Source organism: Bubalus kerabau, chromosome 21 (assembly GCF_029407905.1).
Source record: "Bubalus kerabau isolate K-KA32 ecotype Philippines breed swamp buffalo chromosome 21, PCC_UOA_SB_1v2, whole genome shotgun sequence".
NCBI classification, from domain to species: domain Eukaryota; kingdom Metazoa; phylum Chordata; class Mammalia; order Artiodactyla; family Bovidae; genus Bubalus; species Bubalus kerabau.
In genome coordinates, this window is record NC_073644.1 from 17,096,480 (window position 1) to 17,111,327 (window position 14,848).

Genomic DNA, 14,848 nt, shown 5'->3' on the forward strand with positions numbered 1-14,848 from the left:
AAACCTTTCAAAGTCAAAATGGTGATTAACAACTAGCCAAAACATTCTGTGGATGTATTTTCACGGACATACTGAAAGTTACTGTGAGGGAAATGTAGTTTTATGAATATTAATTAAATTGCTAAAGAAAAGCATGGAATTATTTTTCCTCCCATTACAAAGACCAAAACAGAAAAACACAGTTAAACATAGTAAACTGAGCAGTAAGATTAAATCCCGGATCTTTTCTACAGTTAAAAAAATATCAAGTTTGTCAGGAAGTTTAAAAAAAATGTTCTCTCAAATGTACAGAGGCTTCAAGTAGAGCTTACCCACTGGCTCTGCCTTTTGTTTGCTAAAAACTGGATATGGTTCTCTTGTCTAGTGTTTAATCCTAGTGCTTTCTTTAACTGAACCAAAAACAAAGTATTTCTCCTGTGGCTTAAACTACTTGTTCTCTACACTTTAAAATTCTATGACAAAAGGGAGCCATGCTTCATATTAAGTGTGTCTCAGTAAGTCAGTTAACCTTTCTATACCTTAGTTCCTCTTTCTTTCTTCAACTCATTCAGGAAACGTGTTCTCACATAAAATAGAGATACTTACATTTGCCCTATTTAACTTCACATGAACAAACGAGAAAAGGTCACTGAAAGCACTCTGTAAGTGGCAAAATTTGAAATCAATGATCTAATCCCAGCTCAAGTTTTAGCAAGTTCAGCTACATCATGCCTCTGCCTCAGTTTCCTCATCTATAAGTAACTTCAAATTCTACTTTAGCATGATTGCAGTATTTTAGTAAATAATGTGAAAATACTGAATTACAGTAAAGTATCATACTTACACTATTTAAATAGCATAAAAGGCAAACAGACATAAAACTGAAAAAATCAGTTAACTTACCCAGTTTTATCTTAGATCCTAGAAAGTTAGTGAAAGGAAGAAAATGTGTGATGCTAACAAGCATTTTCATGAGCATAATTGCAAAGAAATACAGCTAGATATAAATACTGTATAGGTTTTTGGATGATTGCTCATACTTTAAACTACATTTTTGTTTAGTTTGGGAAAAAATAGTCCTAAACAGTGATTATAAAATAAAAAATTATTTCACATACCAGTATAAATAATTAGCCAGTGTTGAGTTTTTGCAGGCTCTTGATATCAAGAAGGTACACAGATCTTGCTGAAAGAATTAAAAGAAATGTATTTATATATTACCATCTGCTATTCACGAGGGGGAAATAAGAGAGTCTACATTTGCCTATCAGTTTTCACCTACATATCTATGCCACAGATCAGATTTTTATGCATCTATCTATCCCTCCATCCCACCTATCTAATATTTATTCTAGACCAGGCAATATGTGAGAGAGGTTAAGGACACCACAGTTTGCAGAGTTCCTGGTTCTACTGGAAGCTTAACATTTAGTGGAGGAGAGGTGCATTAAAGGAAGTCATAAAAATAATTTGGACTGCGAGGTCAGAGGCTGCAATGAGGATGTGATGTTTAGTCACGACCAGCATGATGGTATGAACCAAGGTCCTGAATCTCACTGTTCAAAGAACTTTTAAAAGGCCCAATGTAGCTAACATACAGTGAATACTAAAGTAAAGGAGGCTGAAAAGGGAAGCAAAGACCAAATTGTCACACTACTGAGTATGGATTTTATTTGCAAAGCAATCAATACTCAACAAAAGATCTAAAGCAGGAAAGTGAGGTGATCTGCTTTACATCTTCTGAAAATGACTCTATTTGCTCTGAGAAGGACAGACCTGAGATCAGTCAGCATGCTATTACAGTAGTGTAGAAGACTGATGGTGACAGAGAGGCAATAGATTATTACAATATTTTGCAAGTATAATTGATAGGACTTGCTGATGGAGAGGATGTATGAAACAAAAAAGAACTGACAGCAACCCCTAAATTTATGGATTTAGTAAATGGATTGATTTGTTACGTCACAGAAGTTCCAAGTGAGGCAAGAGTGTTGGGGGAGAGAGTTGTATTTTGAAATATTAAGTTTGAAATGCCTGTCAGATATACAACAGAAATCAAGTAGATATCTGGATATATGAATCTAAAACTCAGGAGAGAGAAATGTGCTAGCAATGAGTACCCTGAGGAACAGTAAGATGTCAAGCAACAAGAACGTACTGACAAAGGAAACCAAGAAGGAACGGCTGGAGAGGTGAAGAGGAAAACGGGGGATGTATGGTATCACTTAAACCATGAAAAGAGTCAGCTTTTCAAGAAGGGAGTCATTTATTTTCCTGAATAATGCTGTGAGAAATTTAAATACACACAACCACAAACACTGAAGCCATTTACTATTTTATTTTAGCAAAGTAAGTTTTAATATAATGATGGGAAACAAAGGCCCTGAATGATGTGAATTAAACACTAAAAAGAAAGGAAGGAGAGTCAAGATGGACAAACAACTCCTCTGAGATACTTGATTATGAAGAGAACAAAGAAAATTAGGTATTGTTGTGAAGGATGTGATATCAGGGAAGAATTTTTCTTGTTTGTTTTTTTTTCCCATATCTGAATTTTTAAAATGAGAGATACTAACATATCTGAATATTTCTGCCAGGAAAAGAAGAGAGCATATCTTTCAAGGGAGCTATATTCTTCATTGTTAAGAAAACAGAAGTAAAGAATGGGAAGAGATTCACATCTGTAAATCTAGTGATGGTAAATGGGAACCATTTTTATTTAATGACTCCTATTTATTTCCATTAAAAACGAGGCAGAATTGTGATCTAGAAACTGGGAGGCAGGGCATAAAGAACAGGGCTGAAAAGGTATGAAAGAGTCACTGTAGAGCAGGGAGAGCAACCATCTAGAGAAATGTAGGAAGTCAGCCAGTGTTGAGTGCCCACCTGGTGTTTGTGGTCATGAATGTATGGTGATATCAACACACTAGGCTATGGGGGTTTCTCTCAAAGTATTAAGGCACAGACAAATTAGGTAATTAATTAGCCTTATCAGGGGTTAAGACTGTGCCAAGGGAACTGAAGAATGATTAAAATGATGAGTTGGGATAAAAGCTGTACTCAGAGCAAAGCAAATATTGAAGGGTACTGATAAACAAAGAAAAAGGTAGAGATCAATGCATTTAGATGTTTCAGGGCAGTAGTACAAAAAAGTGGTCCTTATTCCCTCTGCTTAAAGTGCTCACCCCCCAGGTCACCACATGGTTGTTTCCTCACCTGCTTCATCTTTACAGAAGATGTCACTTTTCCTGGGAGGCCTTCCCTGAACAGCCTTTTCAAAATTTCAATCACCTAACCCCACCGCAACATTCTCTATCATTCTATTCTGATTTTTCTTCTACTCTTTTATGGCATATAAATATTATTGACTATCATCAGCCCAAACACTAGAATGAATTCCATGAAGTGAAAAGATTTTGACTGTTTTCTTCTCTGCTGTATCAACCCTGCTGCTGCTAAGTCGCCTCAGTTGTGTCCGACTCTGTGCGACCCCAGAGACGGCAGCCCACCAGGCTCCCCCGTCCCTGGGATTCTCCAGGCAAGAACACTGGAGTGGGTTGCCATTTCCTTCTCCAATGCATAAAAGTGAAAAGTGAAAGTGAAGTTGCTCAGTTGTGTCTGACTCTTAGCGACCCCATGGACTGCAGCCCACCAGGCTCCTCCGTCCATGTATCAACCCTAGCACCTACAACAGTTTCTGGTACACAGAACTCAAAAAAACACATGTGAATGAACTGCTTACTGACTCAGTCAATCAGTCCCTTTTGAAAGAGAAAAATAAACTGGAGCTAAATGGTTCCTTAAAGAACTCCTTTAAGGATTCTATGATCCAGTAATATAAAATTATTTTTTCAATATTTTCTGATATATCAAGAGGTAGGCAGAGACAAGCATACTCTAATTAACAGTTAATAGTGAAAACAAATGTCACTCAGTTAACAACATTAATGCCTAAAATGTGACTACAAGAAATGATATTGAATATATACATTTAAAACAAAACAAACCTCTTTCCAATATCAAGCATGTATTACTTATTTTCAGCATCATGGATATGAAAGGTTCTTCTCAAATTAGAAGCCACAGGGATAAAAAACAACAATACATACTAGATGAACTTTAGCAAATGTACTCCCAAATACAATTTTCAGAGTACCACTAGCCATATAGACCTGTTTTACCTCAAAAAAATTTTACCTCTGCTTAGGTAAAAGAACTTTAGAGCAGCTTAGTTTATTTCCCTAGTATCAAAGTCATACATTTCTACACGGTAATTACAAACACCAACAACTATAGTAATGTTCATAAATGTGTTAACAATAAATATTCTGAGTTTTCTTAATAAAATATTTAGGTCCACTTTATTTTTACATTGTATTTCAATCCATTTATATTAACATGTCCAAAGGTACCAATAAAATGCCTTGAACTGAATTGATGGCACTTTCTGCTGAAAGGAAAAGTTATAAACATGTATCATAAACCAAATTATTTCATAAAGTTCTAATTATTCATCAAAATCAATATTTTCAAGACCAACATAAAATGTTTATTTGGTAGGATCCCTCCTACAGGAAACATGAAAAGCTCTGTACTCACCTCCAGATTTTCACCATCTGAACTTTCTTTCGTTTTAGATGCAGAAGGAGGGGAAGACACTGGAGGAAGAGGGCTGGTTATAATTTGGGAGCTGAAAAAATAATACACTGATATGTAAAATCCTCTTTCTGTACGAGAAGATACATATGTTCAGCACAGTTCACCACAAGTGAGTCTGGATAAAGTACCATCTCCTAAAGTGTGTTCTGGGTAGCACTGAGTCACATTAGATTCTGGAAAAGAGGCTCCATAGTCAAAGAATATGGGTGATTCATCTTTGAGATGTATGTGCAAGTTTGTATACATTAAAGTTTCTGATAAATACTACAGTGTTTTTAAAAAGTACATTTTACTTTAAGCCAGTATTTTCCAAATATATTTGGCCACAAGACAACTCCTATCTCCTTTTCATCTTTTAAAAAGCATACAAATTGGTGACCAGCAGATATTATAGTTTATAGTTTACATCCTGTCATAAAATCTTAAATAGAGTTCTAATAAAACACTCTAAGTGGCAAAAGTAAGATGAAGTTAAGTAAACATGCCTAGAGACTGAAGCCCTCTAATGTACAGTGGAAGAAAATGTAAGGGATCTCCTCTCTTAAAAACAGGAAAACATAAAGGAGTCTATATAAGAAAAAAATGTTTTCCCCTCACTGTTTCTCAGTTCCCTTCTAAGTGAAAAGCAGCAGATTAAAAAAAAAAAAAAAAAAGCATTATCATCAACAAAAATTCAGAAATATAATCTTGAACTCATGTGATAATCGAAATAACTGTACTAATCCAGATAATCTGAATTCTAGACCTCATTTGTAATTAACAAATCTCATGATTTCTTCACAAAACAATTTTATACCCACTAAGTCTAGAATTTCTCATACAAATGTTTCTATTTATCTCAAATTTTAAGATTTTATGAAAAGAAAAATGGCAAAGTAGAAAGAACAAGGGCTTTGGAGTCAACTCTACCTAATTTGCAACACAGAAGACCTTGGGAATTTACTTCTCCTGAAGTCCTTCATGTCTAAATTAGGGATATGAACACCTACCTCAGAGGATTACTAATAACAAGCTTAATGTATGTGGGCCATCTCCTGGTGTCTGCTACAGAGGTGGGAGTTCTTAACTGTTATTACTGTTAATAGCCTACTTTCAATTCAATTAACAGGTTGCTTTAACTACTAAAGAGGTGAAAAGCAGTCAATAAAAAATACAACTTTACAATAAAAATGTCTGAGTCCACTAATATGCCTCATCTTTCATTTTCTTTTTGCATGAACAGCAATGACATCCAACACTTACCAAGCACCATGTGTCAGACACTTTTCTAAATGCTTTATGTGTGTCATTTAATCTTTCAGCAGTCCTTAAAGATCAGTTACTATTGCTGTATCCCCATTTTTAACATGAGAAACTAGGGCCAGGGACACAGAGAGAATATTTAACTTGCAGAAGTTTACACAGCTAGCAAGTGGTAGAGTTAAGATTTTAACTCAGGCATTCTGACTCTATAGCTTGCTTTTAAAACACTGCCCTATAATACAGTAGTTTGTGTTCTGGAGCACACATGCCATGTTCACTGGTAGAACTTCAAACTTATTACCAACCAGGGCTTGGTACATCTGGGAAAAAAGAAAAGAAGACAGTCTGAAAAGGTAGAAAACTATCAGATTTGAAAATAAGTCCTCCCTGGATATCCATACCTATCTATTTCTGCAGAATTTATTCCAGAATTTGACACACTCTCTGACACTGAACCCTGACTATCCTTCTTGGTAGGTTCTAATCCATTCTTTATGTCATCAAAGTTTTCATATTTGAGAGCTTGGACCAGCTGTAATAGGTACATCAATAAATCCTGGAAAACAAACAAAAAATAAGCCAATATTAGAAAAATGCAAATGATTACATACAAGTTATGGGTATTCCTAAATATCAAGATAAACAATTTAATCTACCACTTATCAGTTGTGTTACCTTGGGCAGGTCCCAAGGTTTCTGAACTTCTTGGTGCCTCAATGGGTCCTCTTCTTTAAAATGGCCATAATCATATAAACCTTAGAGACTGAGTTGTGAGGATTAAATCAGTTAACAGGAAAAAAGTCACAGAATAGTTCCTGGCACAGAGTAAGTGACCAGTAAACATCTTGTTTAAAGTGGTACCCCACTGACATGTATACACTGCTATACTTAAAACAGATACCCAATAAGGACCTGTACAGCACAGGGAACTCTGCTCAATATTCTGTAATAATCTAAATGGGAAAAGAATTTGAAAAAGAATACATACATGTATATATTTAACTGAATCACTTTGTTGTACACCTGAAACTAACACAACACTGTTAATCAGCCATGCTCTATTAGAAAATAAAAATAAAAAAGTATCCCAAAAGCACAGAAAAAAAAAAAACAAAAACTAAGAAAAATGATTGGGATGGTTCATATAAAGCTGAGAAATTAACAAAAGATCCTTTTTACAGCAATGGCATTTTAGGTCTAAGATTACATGTGAAACTCCAAACTATTAAGTTTTCAAAGTGTTTCTATTTCATAATGTTTCCTGGTTGGGATTTTTTTTAAATATTATATTGCTTTTTTTCCCTTTAAGAGAATTTAGAGGTAAGTGAATTTAGAGAATTTGGGTTGCTTCTTAAATGGAAACTACAATGAAGTAGATATTTTAACACTCAGTTAAAGGAAATGTTTATTTTCCTTCCAACTACCAAAACTGGCTTGAAGAAAACAAATTTCTAAATCTAAATTTCTCCTACTTCTTCTGATAAACAGTGAGATAATTCATACCAAAAAAAAAAGCATCAGGAAAGTTGTTTTTACCTTTCTGAGTTTTCCCTTAATGTTAAGAATGGAAATATTTTCCATCATACTCTATAAATGTACTTCTTAGCCCTTCCCAATGACTATTAAGAAAACGCCAAAACTTTTGCTTTCAAAAATAATTACAAATTGAACAAACTCACAAAACTCAAAAGAAAATTGACAGCATCTATTATCTTCCAGTTCTAATTGCCACTCAGGCAGTTAAAATTCAATTATGTAGTATTAAGACATTGTGATTACCAGTTTAATTTTAGTCACCTTTCCTTAAGCCCAGAAACCAGGTTAAATCCCTGGCTAAATATTTATATTTATACTTCAGGTATAAACAAATCTTTCCTTCTGTATTTTGTTAACAACTACTGCATTTGTGAGAGTGAAAGTTGCTCAGTCGTATCCAACTCTTTGCGACCCCATGGACTATACAATCCATGGAATTCTCCAGAGGAGGCCAGAATACTAAAGTAGGTAGCCATTCCCTTCTCCAGGGGATCATCACCCAGGGGATCCCTGGGTTCGACCCAGGGATCGAACCCAGGTCTCCCACATTGCAGGCAGATTCTTTACCAGCTGAGCCACCAGGGAAGCCCAGTATTTGCAATTAATTGCTTATTTACTCTTTGTCATTTCCACCATTTTAAAAATTTCATGAACATGACTACTTCCCAACATGCTATTTTCCCTTATTTAATACCAAAATATATTCTTTTCATCTTTTTTCTTATACTGACATAGTCAACCTTTTTTACAGTTGCCCAAATACTGACAAAAAGCAATACATGTGATTTTACCATTATATGTGATTCTTTTCACAAGAGACTAAATGAAAGGTTAATTGGCTGAGGAGTAGTGTTAGTTGCTTCAGTTCAGTTCAGTCGCTCAGTTGTGTCTGACTCTTTGCAACCCCATGAATCGCAGCACGCCAGGCCTCCCTGTCCAGCACCAACTCCAGGAGTTCACCCAGACTCACATCCATCGAGTCAGTGATGCCATCCAGCCATCTCATCCTCTGTCGTCCCCTTCTCTTCCTGCCCCCAATCCCTCTCAGCATCAGAGTCTTTTCCAATGAGTCAACTCTTCGCATGAGGTGGCCAAAGGTCTGGAGTTTCAGCTTTAGCAACATTCCTTCCAAAGAAATCCTAGGGCTGATCTCCTTCAGAATGGACTGGTTGGATCTCCTTGCAGTCCAAGGGACTCTCAAGAGTCTTCTCCAACACCACACTTCAAAAGCATCAATTCTTCGGTGCTCAGCCTTCTTCACAGTCCAACTCTCACATCCATACATGACTACTGGAAAAACCATAGCCTTGACTAGATGAACCTTTGTTGGCAAAGTAATGTCTCTGCTTTTCAATATGCCATCTAAGTTGGTCATAACTTTCCTTCCAAGGAGGAAGCGTCTTTTAATTTCATGGCTGCAGTCACCATCTGCAGTGATTTTGGAGCCCAAAAAAATAAAGTCTGACACTGTTTCCACTGTTTCCCCATCTATTTCCCAAGAAGTGATGGGACCGGATGCTATGATCTTCGTTTTCTGAATGTTGAGCTTTAAGCCAACTTTTTCACTCTCCTCTTTCACTTTCATCAAGAGGCTTTTTAGTTCCTCTTCACTTTCTGCCATAAGGGTGGTGTCATCTGCATATCTGAGGTTATTGATATTTCTCCCGGCAATCTTGATTCCAGCTTGTGTTTCTTCCAGCCCAGAGTTTCTCATGATGTACTCTGCATTTAAGTTAAATAAGCAGGGTGACAATATACAGCCTTGATGTACTCCTTTTCCTATTTGGAACCAGTCTGTTGTTCCATGTCCAGTTCTAACTGTTGCTTCCTGACCTGCATATAGATTTCTCAAAAGGCAGATCAGGTGGTCTGGTATTCCCATCTCTTTCAGAATTTTCCACAGTTTATTGTGATCCACACAGTCAAAGGCTTTGGCATAGTCAATAAAGCAGAAATAGATGTTTTTCTGGAACTCTCTTGCTTTTTCCATGATCCAGCGGATGTTGGCAATTTGATCTCTGGTTCCTCTGCCTTTTCTAAAACCAGCTTGAACATCAGGACGTTCACCGTTCACATATTGCTGAAGCTTGGTTTGGAGAATTTTGAGCATTACTTTACCAGCGTGTGAGACGAGTGCAATTGTGCGGTAGTTTGAACATTCTTTGGCATTGCCTTTCTTTGGGATTGGAACGAAAACTGACCTTATACAGTCCTGTGGCCACTGCTGAGTTTTCCAAATTTGCTTAGTTGTGTCCAACTCTTTGCAACCCCCATGGACTGTAGCCCACCAGGCTCCTCTGTCCATGGGATTCTCCAGGCAAGAATACTGGAGTGGGGTGCCATTCCCTTCCCCAGAGGATCTCCCCAACCCAGGGATTGAACCCAAGTCTCCTGTACTGCAGGCAGATTCTTTACTGCAAGAGCTATAGGGAAGTCCACTCTGTGATAACTGCCTTATTAACTCTTATTCAAATATATCAGTATCAGTGGCCAGGAAAATCAAATGACTTTATCAAAATACTTATATAGAGTTCTGTTTCTAAAAACAAATTTTAATCGGATCAATAAATGCTTGATTTTCTATTATCTTATTTAGGATTTATCACACCTTATAGCTCTAGATATTCTTCTATGTATATTCTAAGAAAAAAATTATATAACAGAAAATTGTTTAATCAAGTATTCTTCTTAGGAGGTTTAAGTAATTCAGTTTCACTGCTACCCTTTATTACCAGACAGGCTTTGGAAATGCTGCTGAATGTACCGCCTAGTGTGCTTTCCCAAGTATAGAAAAGACTTATTGCATGAAATCAAAAAGGTTGCACTGTTATTAAATTCCCCAAGAAGGAGAAATTCAGAAGAAAACACATCTTTTTAAGTCACTCGTCACAATATGATTGTCTTAGTCATCTGCTTTCTGTATTCAAACGACCCATTCCTTCATTTGTATGAAAATAAATTAACTTCAGTAGTTAAGTGCAAAGGCTGTTTGTTCATTACATAGTCACATTGGAAAAACATAAAATCCCTCCAGGCATGAAGGATATAAGCATATAAGTAAAGCAAAACAAACAAACAAAAAAATCAGATTTCTATCTTAGACAATTCAGGAAAAATTTCTCAAGAGCTATGAAATACTATCTAGATAGTAATCGTCATTCTTCTAAAGAAGTTAATTCTAATGCTTTATAATACAAATGCAAGATTTCATGTCAAAATCACTATTTCTTATTGAATTAAGAGTAATTTTTCAAATAGGCATTTACAGTTAGAGACATGGGTTCTGACCTTGGTTCCCAGACAGCTACATATATCCCATATTTCTGGTGAAATAAAATACTTTCTATTTTCCTGCATTTTTCAATCTCCTGGCCTTTGCTCGTATTGCTCTTTCCACTTGGAAAATAAACTCAAGTTCAACTTTGAAAATTCTACTCTTCCTTCAACGTCTATCTCAAATGCTATTTCTTCCTCAAATTCTAATGGAGAATCTCTCTCCTTCTGAGCCACACCATAGTAAGAAATATGGCTTTTAAAAATGCCTTTAAAGAATATTAAACAAATCCAATTCAGAAAGATATTAAAAGACTGGTTAAGATATATGTTACATATGTAAGGTGAGTTTAACATTAGGAATTCAGCATCTATTTCATATATTGTATTTATAATATATTAATGTTTTTCAGATAGCATGATGCTATACCTACAAATTATAGGGACCCATTTAATACCTATTAAAACTATAAAGATACATCACTAAAGAAACTAGATAAAACATAAATATTAAAATAAAAATGCAGTTTTCATTTAACCAACAAACAGAAATAAGAGATAACAGTGGTGAGGTAGTTTATAATAGTAATGACTGTCACAAAAATTTTCACATTTTTAAAATGTGAAAAAATTTTATGAAAAATTATGATAAAGGCATATATATCTTGACAATTTCAATGCAGGTTACTTATTCAAGAATATGGAAAAACATACACAAAACTCTGTTCACTAATACAGTTACAGCAAAAGATTAGAAATAAAACAATTGCTTACCAGAAGAGGCTGACTGGTAAAATAAGTTATAAAATAAATGTGCAGTAAAATATTATGCTGCTGTTTTAAAAGAATAAGGTAGATCTATAGGTATCCATAAAGTCTAAAACCACAGTGTTTTTCTACAGATTAGATGTACCTTTGACATCATTTGCCTTGATATTCATTTGCCTGTGTTTCCAGACTTTACAGACACCAATTATTGTATGTGTTGAATATGAGAAAATGTCCAAGATTATACTGTTCAGTTAATAAGGCATGCTTTTAAAAACATGGATAGGATACTCCTATTTACCTTAATTTTAAGAGATGTCTTGGTGGCTCAGATGGTAAAAATTTGACTGGAATGAGGAAGACCTGGGTTTGATTCCTGGGTCGGGAAGATCCCCTGGAGAAGGGAAACACAACCCACTCCAGTGTTCTTGTCTAGAGAACTCCATGGACAGAAAAGCCTGGCGGGCTACAGTCCATGGGGTCAAAAAGAGTCAGACACAACTGAGCGACTTTCACTTTTCATCATATGAACATACATGCATATATATGCTTGCAATTTGCATACAGAATATATGAAAAGATATGAGTGACTATTTTTCGGGGGATAAAAAAATGGCTGGAAAAGTGGAATTGTTAAAGGAGCTTCAATGTAACTATTTCATTTATAATTTAAAAGGAAAGCAAATCAGAAAAAAAAAAAAAAAACATGATAATATAATAACAGTAAAGGAACAAACCAAATGCTGTGGGAGCAGAAAAGAAACCAAAATGTCATCTGCTTCCTTCAGTGGTTAAGAGAAGTTTCTCAGAGATGTTGAGGTCTGTGCTACACCTTGAAGAATGAACAGCAGGAAGACCTCACTAGGAAAATGAAGTAACACACACAGGCTTGAGTACTAGAGGGACTATGGCATCCTGAACGAATTACTGTCCAAATATAAAATGCAGTAATTTTCATTCAAGTTTTTCAATTGTCCAAGATGTAGATATTTAGACAAAGTGACCTTTGATGTGATGCTATGTTTACATAATTATATTATATTAAAGGACTACATTAAGGGCTCACTATGGTAAAGAATCTGCCTGCAGTGTGGGAGATCTTGTGTTCAATCCCTGGGTTGGGAAGATCCCCTGGAGAAGGCAATGGCTACCCACTCCAATATTCTTGCCTGGAGAATTCTATGGACAGAGGAGCCTGGCAGGCTACAGTCCACGGGGTCACAAAGAGTCACACATGACTGTGTGACTTTCACTTGAAATACTAAAAAACATTTGAAGTTCATAAAGCCATGAATACCATACTACTCCACAGATAATAACTGGAGAAGGAAATGGCAACCCACTCCAGTGTCCTTGCCTGGAGAATCCCGGGGGCGGGGAGGCTGGTGGGCTTCCGTCTATGGGGTCGCACAGAGTCGGACACGACTGAAACGACTTAGCAGCAGCAGCAGCAGTCAGACAACCAAAAATGATGATTTATAATATTTCTATTTAAACTCTGAACCCATGTTGAGGAGGGCTGTACTGACTACAACCCAAGACATTTATCTAAATCATGACTCATGTCAAATACAGATAAAGACTTAATGACTAAAGTGAAATTTCTAATGAATTTCAAAATAAATACTTCATTATTTTAAATAAATATTGCAATAATTTATTTTTACTTGTGATATAGTAAAAAAAACAATAAAGAAGATAATATGCTGAATCACAATGCTAGGAACTGCTGTTTGATAGGAGAGTGAAAAACATCCTAGTCCAAAAAAATTATACAATATCTGAGAATTGCCTCAGAATAATCTAGTGGAATGTAAGGAATGGGGAGGAGAGAATAATTGGCATTAGAGATGAAAACAAAATTGTCTATGAGTTGGCAACGACTGAAGATAGGTAAATTACGTATGAACAGTCACTGTACCACTTTTTTAGTGCTTAAATTTTACTGTAATTAGATACATATACAACTATCAACTTTAATAAATGTGGCATTCTGCTTCTTGAAATTCAAATACCACTAGAAGTTCAAAATCATGATGAGCACTCCTATACATATATTGAGGCTTAAGAAGAGTCATCTTATATTCTATAAGCCTTGCAGGCTATGTATGAGAACACATTTCCTCTATAAAAATTAGTAAGTTATAAAAAAATTAGTGAATTCATCTACCTGATTAGGAATTACTAAAATTCAACATTTAGCAATGTTTTGGGTCAGTACAGTTTCCAACCTTCCCAGGTGGCCTTATATGTATATAAACAGCCACCATAAAGCTTGTAGTCTTTCTCTTGCAGAGGATTCAAAACCACATTTAAAAAAATTTACTTACACACACAATTGTAGTAGCTTAAAGTTTAAAGGAGGAGTCTGAAAAAGAATAAGATGACCATGCATCTCTATGCTTTAAAGGCCCCAAAGGCTTTTCAAAGCTACTATTAAATGTGGCTTGTTGTAGACTGACTGATAGAGGGGATCTGAATTATTCCCTAGCTGCTACTGCATTAAACCATTTTTCATTAGAATTCCTTTTTCCAGACAGAGCAATACAAGCTCTGCTGCCAGGTAAATGCCCTGGGGGAGGCTGTCCCATCACATAACAGATCAGGAAGTAAATTTTCATTTCATAGAAGAGCCCCTAGAGAAATATTTTAATTTTGCTTCTAAAAACACACATAGTATATCCTCTTCCCTTCTAAAACTTTCCCTCTCTCTCTCTCTCTCTCTCACACACACACACACACACAGGTCCCAGTTTAAAATGTACCCAGTTGCACAGGAATAGTGAACACTAAAGCACCTCATCATCCGCCTGCCGTAATCGGGCCACAGCGTAGCGCCTCACTGTTGGATTCGTGTAATGAGAGGACAACAGCTCCAAGGAATCCTCTACATCCATAGGCTTCCACTTGCCTAGAAGTTCCAGTGCCTGTTTGGCCTCCTGAGGTAGATCCCAATTAACACATTTCAAGAACTTTGTCAAAGCCTAAAATCAGAAAAGGTTTGAAAATTAGAAATATCTTATTCTGGGAAAGGGAGAATCAAGGATGACGAGGCAGAGCTCAACTTGGACCTGACGGCAGAGTCACAAAGTCAACGACAGACTCCTCACATAAACACTAAACACACAATCTGAGAAAAAAAATGCAGGACCAAGGGGTGAGGGTGGAGTGAGGGGGTGGGAAATGCATGTTTTTTGTAACTTGACTTTTTTTTTTTTCAGAGCACTACAAAGCACTATGAAGCTTTAAATTTTCTTCAACTTTTCTTCATTATGCTTTCACTATTTTAAAATACTGCAAGACTCAACACAAGGAAATTGTTGAGACGTGTCTCATGAAGGCTGAAATGTCTTAAGAGAAAAACTTCATTTTACAATATCAACATGTGAGA

General features: G+C 36.0%; 1 protein-coding gene across 1 annotated transcript in view; it reads right to left on the bottom strand.

Annotated features, from left to right (window-relative positions):
- Nucleotides 1–14,848, bottom strand: part of PIK3C3 (phosphatidylinositol 3-kinase catalytic subunit type 3) — a 165,828-nt gene that overhangs the window by 76,005 nt on the left and 74,975 nt on the right. The window contains exons 10-13 of the mRNA XM_055559404.1: nt 14,256–14,441; nt 6,282–6,436; nt 4,579–4,669; nt 1,098–1,165 (exon numbers count right to left, since the gene is read on the bottom strand). Coding sequence (XP_055415379.1) covers nt 1,098–1,165; nt 4,579–4,669; nt 6,282–6,436; nt 14,256–14,441 — 500 coding nt within the window. The remainder of the gene's footprint in view (nt 1–1,097; nt 1,166–4,578; nt 4,670–6,281; nt 6,437–14,255; nt 14,442–14,848) is intronic.